Source organism: Medicago sativa, chromosome 8 (genome assembly GCF_051527215.1).
Source record: "Medicago sativa cultivar Bolivia chromosome 8, Bolivia_mono, whole genome shotgun sequence".
Lineage (NCBI taxonomy): Eukaryota > Viridiplantae > Streptophyta > Magnoliopsida > Fabales > Fabaceae > Medicago > Medicago sativa.
Genome location: NC_140756.1, coordinates 94,209,087 through 94,218,914, shown reverse-complemented (window position 1 = coordinate 94,218,914; position 9,828 = coordinate 94,209,087). Strand labels below are relative to the sequence as shown.

At 35.9% G+C, this 9,828-nt stretch overlaps 2 protein-coding genes across 2 annotated transcripts; both read left to right on the top strand.

Annotated features, from left to right (window-relative positions):
* On the top strand, nucleotides 1–2,097 carry LOC146903586 (uncharacterized). Its single transcript, XM_085737254.1, has 4 exons — nucleotides 1–23; nucleotides 1,452–1,678; nucleotides 1,780–1,927; nucleotides 2,064–2,097. The coding sequence occupies exons 1-4, from the start codon at nucleotides 1–3 to the stop codon at nucleotides 2,095–2,097; spliced, it is 432 nt and encodes a 143-aa protein (XP_085593380.1).
* Nucleotides 2,098–5,157: 3,060 nt separating this feature from the next.
* Nucleotides 5,158–7,551, top strand: PFK2 (phosphofructokinase 2). The gene is made up of 2 exons (XM_085737834.1): nucleotides 5,158–5,846; nucleotides 6,462–7,551. The coding sequence occupies exons 1-2, from the start codon at nucleotides 5,292–5,294 to the stop codon at nucleotides 7,281–7,283; spliced, it is 1,377 nt and encodes a 458-aa protein (XP_085593960.1). The 5' UTR covers nucleotides 5,158–5,291; the 3' UTR covers nucleotides 7,284–7,551.
* Nucleotides 7,552–9,828: the final 2,277 nt, after the last annotated feature.

Genomic DNA, 9,828 nt, shown 5'->3' with positions numbered 1-9,828 from the left:
ATGGTTTTTAACGGGGAATTAAGGTAAGAGCTTATTCAAACAAATTGAAAAGACTCAGAGACAATTTTTAAGGATTTTTAAAGAGTTTTTGATACTGGAAATGACTAAAATGCCCCTAGGGGCTAAACTGACTCGAAATGACTTCAAATGTAATTTTTGAAATGGATTTTCACATGAGATTGAAACAAGGACTTATACAAACCAATTGAAAAGACTCAAACAATTTTCAAGGATTAAAATGAGTTGAATGCAGGAAATGACTAAAATACCCTTTTTCATGAATTTTGCAAATAACATTGAAGTAAAATGCAGAGAAAGATGCAATTGATCAAGGACACATTCAAATGACTTGAAATGCAAGAAAACATAGACAAAGTCACAATTGAAAGTATTTTCAAACATAGACAGTAGAAATATGCAAATACAGCAGAGTAAAATATCAGAGTAAACAGTAACAAATAGGCAATCTTTCAAAGGTCCAAAGACACATATCAGAGATAGAAAACATCTTGAGAAAATATTTTTAGGTCCAAAATTAGGGTATAACATATGGGAGGAACTAACTAACTTGTGTTGAACTTCGCTAACCATAATTTTTAATATTAAAAATTGAGCTCACAAAGTTTGCTAAAAAAAATAAAAATTGGGTTCATAATAAAAAGAAGGGTTAATTATGTTTTTGGTCCCTACAAAATTGCGACCTTGTAAGTTTAGTCCTTACTTAATTTTAATAGCATTTTTAATCCCTACAAAAAATTTCTGCACTCAATATTAGTTCTTACTCAATGCAAATTTGTTTAATTTATGCTTAAACTCTTAAGTTTTTCAACAATTTTTTACAGGCGTGTTAAGAACGTTATTAAAAGGTCCTCCGAAAAAAATATCGTAAAAATTTGATTTCTACGTCCATATTTTTGTTACTTATATCTTAAACTTTTGTCGTTTTAAAAAATTCATATTTAATTTATTTCATGTTAAAAAATTATAGATTTTCGTAAATGAACCTTTCATAGTGTTCTAAACTTGTATAAAAAGAATCGTTAATAAATTTATGAGTTTAAGGATAATTAAACAAAATTTATTTTAGCAGGGACTAAAATTATAAGTAAATTTTTTTTTTGTAGGGATTAAAAATGCTATTAAAATTAAGTAAGGACTAAACTTACAAGGTCGCAATTTCGTAGGGACCAAAAACATAATTAACCCTAAAAAGAAATTTCAAAAACTTAAAAAAAATCATCACTTTGTATAGTGTAAAATGAGTCTTAAGTATATTGGTTGTTGTTGCTTAAAAAAAATGTCTTTGTTATCTTTTTTTTTTGGTGGTGGCCGGAATTTGAACCCCAGACCTTGCATATACTATGCATTGTCCATACCAACTGAGCTAAGCTCACAAGGACAATGTCTTTGTTATCTAAATAATGACAAACTAGTACTAATATCTTTGTTAGAGATGGTGTTGGAGAGGAGGGTGAGGGTTGGTTCTTAGAGAGGGTGTCGAGAGAGGTGGGCGATGGGGCAGCCACTCTTTTTTGGCGTGATCGATGGTTAGGGGATGTTCCCTTTTGTCAACGTTTTGGTCGGTTGTTTGAGTTAGCAGAGGACAAGTCGATTTCAGTTGCATCGATGTTCTCTTTGGGTTGGGATGAGGGGGTGAGGCGTGGAAGTGGAGGAGGAGGTTGTGGGCGTGGGAGGAGGAGTTGGTAGGGGAGTGTAGGTTGTTACTTGCTAATGTCACTTTGTAGATAAATGTTTCAGATACATGGCACTGGCATGCAGATACTACATGGGGTTATTCAGTTCGTTCAGGTTACCAGACCCTCTCTGCTCAGATCCCTCCGGTGTTAGATGATTCAGAGAAACTTATATGGCACACTCAGGTTCCATCAAAGGTCTCTATCTTAGCTTGGTGGTTGCTTCGAGACAGGTTACCAACAAAATCCAATCTCATGAACCGCACCATTATACAAGTGGATGATGCTCTTTGTGTGGCGGGCTGCGGTCAAGTTGAAAGCGCGCAACATTTGTTTATTAATTGCAGTTTTTTTGGCTCTCTATGGCAGCATGTCAGATTTTGGCTTGGCTTTTCAGGTGTAGATCACAACGTCCCAAGCACCCACTTCTCTCAATTTACAAACTACTTGGGTGGTAGGAGGAGTTGTAGATCTTTTCTTCAGCTTCTGTGGCTCCTTTACGTGTGGCTCATATGGAAAGAACGTAATAATAGAATTTTTAATAATGTTTATTCTTCCATTATGGAGCTTTCGGAAAAAGTTAAGTTCCATGCTTATTGGTGGTTAAAGGCGAATAACGCCTCTTTTGTGTACGGTTGCGAGCAGTGGCGGGCGAACCCCTTGTGTTGTTTGCGTATCAGCCATTGCTAGTTCTTGCATATATTTGTCAGACACTTTGTTTTTGAGCGTCCTCTTTAGTACACCTTGTGCTTAAGAAGCGCCTCAGTTGTTATTAATATATTCCATTTTAATTTCTTAAAAAAAAATATTACCGTGCATGATTAAACTTAAAACAATAGAAAAAATACTAATTATTTAACGGAATTAATTTGTGTTGTTAATGGAAACAAATGATAAAAAATTCAAGGTATATAGTAGTTTTCTACATTTTTTTTGAGGAATAGTAGTTTTCTACATTCATATATAACTCTGAAATATATATTATATTGTAAGTTTGATAAAAAAAATTGTGATGACCTAATAGTTGTGTTTGTAATTCAGACTTTTATATTTGGTTCAAATTCACACAAATGCTCAGGATTGAACCTCAAGACCAAGGACCCAATTGCATTCTAATTTACTACCAAGTTATTACAAGTGTCTATTGATTTTTTATATTTTATTATATATACTTACCACTTTTAGATGCATATTAAAAATAGTTTTAGACTCCTAAAATTGCAAGATCTAGCGTTGTAGCTCACTTTACACTTGCTAAAGGTCGGACCTGGGTAGACATATATAAGAATATTGTTTGTGTTTTGTATTATTTTATTAAAAATTGATATATGTCATAAATAATAAAAGAAAAGAACGACTAATATTATAACTCACAGTTTATTAAATGAATTATTAAAGTACATAAAATATAAAACGAATGCATCTTATTTGTCTAAGTTGAAATAGAAATCAAGAGTAAATACAGTTTACCCTTTATCCATAGGCAATCTTTCTTTATCCATAGGCAATGAGTTTTGATGTATGGGGAAATGAACAGAATGAACTCATTCAAATATACAAAATAGATTATTATAATAATGTAAAATTGATTAAAATAAATAATTTAATAAAATAATTAACAATATTATAAGAGGTATAGATAAATGTAATAAAGAAAGAGGTGATAAGAGTTTTCTTTTTAAAAATAAACACCGCACCAAAATAGCCAAGGCATGTCTGTTTTCCGGACAATTAATTCATGAGTATTACTTTTCCCACCCTATGGCCTCCTCGCGCGCCCTACGCAAATTACAAACATACCCTCCGGATTATGTAATCCGAAATATAGGTAAAACCTCCGGATTATATAATCCGGACAGTTGCGAGGTATAAAAGGAACTTCACCTCCCATTTTTACAGTTTTACAGTTTCACTTCTCTCTCTCTCTCTCTCTCTCTACATTATCCCAAAATCCGGACACCAAAAATCTTGACCAAATTTGGAGTTTTCTTGCTCAAAAGCACCGCATTTCAACCCTTGTCAAGCATCATGGAAGGTAAGTTCGATTTCTCTACACAAGCAAGTTCAATTAGTTCGTATTTTTCAACCCTTGTCAAGCTATCTAGATGCGATGGATTTGACGAGGGTTGTCATGGCCCCATATGGAGAGCACCGTCAGACACGTCCATTTGAGCGGGTCAGCCTTTACTCTGGATGGCTGAGATGCGGAGAGCGCATGGTGAGATGCCTGCCGGAGAGGGTGCTTCGCCAGTTTGGGTGGGTTCAGACCATACCGAGACATCCTGTTCAGAGTGCACCTGTTGATGTTAACTTGGCGGAGATCACAAACCGCTTTCCGCGAGCACTTGATTATGCGCTGACACCTCAGGAGTTGGGACAGGTTGCAGTTCATGGTGTGGAGGTAGCAGATGGATACATTGACTGGTTTTACCAGGTGTCTCATCCACGCATGATTCTTACAGACATGCCGGTACCGGTGCCACAGCCACCAGAGCGTGAGGTCCTTGATGCCCGAGCTGCTCAAGATGATGGAGACCTTGCGTACTTACAGCTTAGCGGTAGGATGAGCCGCATCAGAGACCACATCTATGCTGTGATGAGAAGCGGTCTGGTGCCGAAAGGGAGTGAGAAATGGCAGCATTTGGAGGATGCCTTGAGAGAGGTGCATGATGCCAAAGTTTACCGTCGTCGGAAAGCTACTGAGGGTGGCAGGGGTGGTGGCAGAGGTGGTGGCAGCGGTGGTAGCAGAGGTGTAGTTATTAGGGACTGATAATTTTATGTAATTTTATTGTTTGAATATTTTGGATAATTATGTTATGTACCATTTGGATAATTTTGATATTTTATTAAAGTTTAAAAATTATATTATGTTGTTAATTTTGATGTTATAATTTGATTTTCTGGTTTGCGTATGGTCAAAGGCCAAAAACATTGACTGAATTTGCTCTAAAACAGAGGCTCAGCCAAAACAGATGGCTTCTGCCTCTGAACTGATGCACTCCGGATTATAAACCCCGGACATATTTAACGCTTTCCGGATTATATAATCCGGAACTGTCGTTCACCCCCCCTTTTGTTGAATTTCAACGGGGTGATTTACATGTTTCGGATTATATACTCCGGAATATCTCTAACGTTTCGGATTATATAATCCGGACCACTATTTTTATAACTGGTATCATCAACCATCAGGGTGAATGGTGTCAAACTACACGAATAAATCCGGAATATGTATTCCGGAACTGGTTCGGAATAGATAATCCGGACGAAGGGTATTTTGGGAAAAAAATAGGGCACGCTAGGAAAGGCATAGGGTGAAAAAAGTAACTCTCTTAATTTATTTACGAAAATGTGAATTCTAGCCATTACACAACTTGAAGAAAAAAAAGATAAGAGTTTTTGAGAAAGAGGTGACAGAGTTAATTAATTAAGTAAAAAGGCATGTCATGACTCATGCGATCTCAAACACAGTGAGCGCCACGTATTGATTATTCATGGTCAAACTCAAACTCAAACTCAAAGCGGTGGTTCATCGTTGTTGAAATTGAAAACACAGAGAAACGACGACCCTTTGGTTTCTCTTAATTCATTCTAAATATGGAGGATGATTTTTCTTCTTCTTTAGAACTCCTTGAAGATGTAACACAATTATTTCAACCCATTAAGCTAAAAGATCTTCCTCATCTCAACCACTACATCTCCAACCTCAAGACCTTCCCAAATCCACTTGATCTAAACCCTTACTTCCACACCCCCCAACTCCAACACTTCTACATCACCTTAAACGACCTCGTTTTCTCTCACTCCACACGCTTCGCTTATCGCAGCGCCGGTCCTCGCAACAGCGTCTTCTTCAACCCTTCTGATGTAAGAGCTGCTATTGTAACATGCGGTGGTCTCTGTCCTGGACTCAACACCGTTATTAGAGAGCTTGTTGTTGGTCTTTGGGATCTCTACGGGGTTAGACAGATTTTTGGTATCACCGCTGGTTACAGAGGCTTTTACTCTTCTTCTACTCAACCGTTGGTTCAGCTCAACCCTAGTATTGTTCACCACTGGCATACCAAAGGTGGTACTGTTCTTCAGACTTCTAGAGGTGGTTTTGATTTATGCAAGATCGTTGATGCCATCCAAAATCAAGGCTTCAATCAGGTTTTGTTTTGTTAATGCGAAACTCACAACACAAACTGGAATTAAGTTTTACTAGAATTAAATAAAAGAAACCAAAATATAAAATGAAAGGCTTTTTAATGTTCCTTCCTATCTATCTATCAACCGAGTGATTCTTTGCTGATGCCTTTCATTGCTCATCTTATAACTGACTGAGTGCCACCTCTGTAACACTGTATGCCTCTCTTCCCCTTTGCAGCAATAAAGTTAAACTCAACAATACTTCTGCTTGGAAATGCATTGATATCACACATAATAAATAAGAGCTACTCGATGGAATATGGATCACTGTGTGTGATGTATAATAACTTTGACGTCACCATTACAATTTACTTGAATCTTATGCTTTTAGAATCAATTTGTTTATTATCCTTGTATTTTCACCTTAACTATTCATCTCAAATTCAGTCTTGTCCTGTAAAGTTTAGCAGGAACCGTGCAATTCAGATATCACTCCTTCCTTATGTGTTTCTTCCAAATTAAGCTGGCTGGAAAATATATACAAATAAATATTGAAAAAAAAAAAAAAAAGAAAAGAGAAACTATTGCATTCATACATACTTATTAATGCACTTATCATCCTGTTCTCGTCAACAGGTGTACATTATAGGTGGAGATGGGACTATGCGAGGGGCTGTGAAGATATTCAATGAAATAAAGCAACGTAAACTGAATGTTGCAGTTGTTGGAATTCCTAAAACAGTGGATAATGATGTGGGAATAATCGACAGATCTTTTGGATTTCAAACAGCAGTTGAAATGGCTCAGCAAGCAATCGGTGCTGCTCATGTGGAGGCCGAGAGTGCAGTTAACGGTATAGGCCTTGTGAAGTTGATGGGTCGAAGCACAGGTCACATCGTTCTTCATGCAACACTCAGCAGCCGTGACGTTGATTGCTGCCTAATCCCTGAACTAGATTTTTACTTGGAAGGAAAAGGAGGGCTCTTTGAGTTTCTTGACCAACGACTGAAGGAAAATGGGCATGCAGTGCTTGTAGTTGCCGAGGGTGCTGGCCAGGATATAATACCAAGAACAGAGTCACAAAAGGAAGAGCGAGATGAATCTGGTAACCCAGTTTTCTTAGATGTTGGAGTGTGGTTAAAGTCAGAGCTGAAGAAATGGTGGGACAGGGACCATCCTGGTGAGCTATTTACAGTCAAGTATATAGATCCTACATACATGATTCGTGCAGTCCATGCAAATGCTACGGATAATTTGTATTGTACACTCTTGGCACACTCTGCAATTCATGGTGTTATGGCTGGATATACTGGATTTGTTGCTGGTCCTATTAATGGCAATTATGCATACATTCCACTGGAAGATGTAGCATGTGCAAAAAACCCAGTTAATACAAAAGATCATAATTGGTCATGGGTGAGATCTGTCACCAATCAACCCGATTTTCTGAAGAGCTAGACATGCAGTTCAGGCACTGATTGAAGTTTTCAGAGAGTATTCTTGGAACACAAACTCTGAAGGTAGATCTTATTCAACGGTGATTTTCATGTTCTGATGTCAGCAGGTAATGTTTAATGCTCTAATGTTCCTACCTAGTAGGCATTGACGAGTATTGGTAAAAGATGGATGTACATAATAATAATAAATGATGTATGAATTTGTATCACTAGTACTACTTTGTAACACAAGTTTTATGATTGTCAATAAATCAACTTCCTTAAACTAATGCGTGCCTCCTTTTCAAATTAGACATGGAAAGCAATGACTTTATTATCCTCAAAAGCTCTTGTCGGACTTTGATGCAGGTCATTACAATTTGAAGTGAAAATGGCGTTTATGCTATTTGTGTCCTTGTTCTTAATCCAATTTGAAAATCTTTTTTCTTCTATAAAAAATAAATGATCTTTCATTTAGAAGATTAGATCTTTGGGCACACATACGTTACTCTAGAATTTGTGAATCTAAGGAAAAATGCACATATAGTTCTAGACGTGATGTTGGTACTAGCCTCTAGGAAATGATAAGGTGTTTTTTTTTTTTGAAAGTATAGAAAATGATAAGGTTACATAGACAACTAGTATTGCTTTGCGGCCTCTCATTTCATGAGTGTTAAATAAGCTTTCTAGTTTCTATATTCTAATATTCTATGCCAATGAGTGAAATGCTCAATTGATATTTGATTCCCTCACCTTTGTAAAGAAAGTTGAAGCTAGAGAAGATAAGGAATATAAGGATTAGAGTTGAGTTGGTTTGAACAAGTGTACTGGTAATTGCTTTTGCCTTTTTGTTTTGACCGGGCAAATTAAAATCCGCTTTAGTGCAAGTCCTTCTAATGGTGTAAGGGAATATAAAATAAAAGGATAGAAAAATGTAGAATTTCTGTGGAAACTGACGGTCAATTTTAATGTCACTCTTGTATTGATTTTATGTTTCACAAACTACTGATTTTTTTTAAGGTAATGTAGGGATGTCAAGCAAAGTTTTGAGTTCGTAATGTGTAATATATGGAAATTACACATTATGTTAAAGACGTACTTAATTGCAATATTGCTGTCTCTTCTACAGTCTTATGGGATCATCAATGTGCCGTCAAACAGGGGCGGATCTCTTTGGAGGCCCCCAGGTGCCACTGCACCCCCCAGTTTTAATATAAATTTCATATTATCCATGATATTTCAATTGATATGTTGGTGTTGCAGTGGTTATGCGGTCGCTTAGTCAATGAAAGGTCGCGAGTTCGACCCTCTGGCACCCTCCTTTTTATAATTCTTTGCGAATTTTCCTTATTTTACTCAAAAAAAACGTCCAGATGGGTCTCGAACACAGCATCCCCATGTAACAATCAAGAAATATTACCACCACACCAATTTACAATGTTGCATATATTTTGAAAATGTTTAATATATATTTTTCAAATATTTGGCACCCCCGAAAAAAAAACTCAAGATCCGCCACTGCCGTCAAATTTGTTTATGCGACAAATGAAATATTGCAAAAGCTGAATTAGTAGGTTTTGGTTGTTAAAAAATAGCTTGTAGTGGATGAATTTGCGTATAGTAGATAAGTTAATTGTTAGCTGATAAACTCACTCATATTGAAAAATACAATAAATTCGTGAGAAAAATTGGTTACAAAACCTATCTATTTTGATGAAAAGAGCTATAAACTAAACTATCAGCTATAAGTTTAAAATTGGTAGAGAGATCGTTTTGAAAATGCGCAGGTGTGTAGCTCAGCTCTCCTCATCTTTTGTAATACTAAATAAACGACAATTGTGCTTGTGCATGCAGACGTGGTAGTTTTCTTACCTTTATCAAGACACATGTTTTATTTGTGGGAGCACTTTCCAATTTGATGTGTTGTTGTTTAGTGTTTAGTGAGTCAGTCAAAAGTGTCACAATCACAATAAACAATCTGTTCCCAAGTGGACGATCTAGCTTTCATCCGCTGCACTGTTGAATTAATTAATACAATACATGTTCAATAATAAGTGGATCATGTAAAGATTAATAATAATTACTTCGTATTTGATCATATTTTCCTTTTATAGTCAGACCATGCATCATATTTTGTTCATTAGTTGTCGTGATTCAATTGACTATTTCTTCTCTTCTCATGACATAACAATTGTATGAACAAGCTAAGAGAATAAATAAATATTATATTACGTCTCCAAATCGTTAACCAAAACAACACAAATACAAATATCATGGTTTTATTGGTTTATGCTTTCCGGGTAAATTGACATAACAATTGTATGAACAAGATTGTGTGTTTTTTAAGAAAACTATTAGTTTGGTTGATTTTAATAATCAAATTAATATAATTTATTAAAACACCGTGGTAAAGTAGAATGAAATTCAATAAATAAGAACGTCAAAAAAAAATGTGCTTTGATATTCTAAAAGGATAATTATTTTGAGACAAAGAAAGAAAAAAAAATGGTAAAGTGACAATTAAAATTAGACCGAATATATATTTCCAAAATGTATAACCACATATC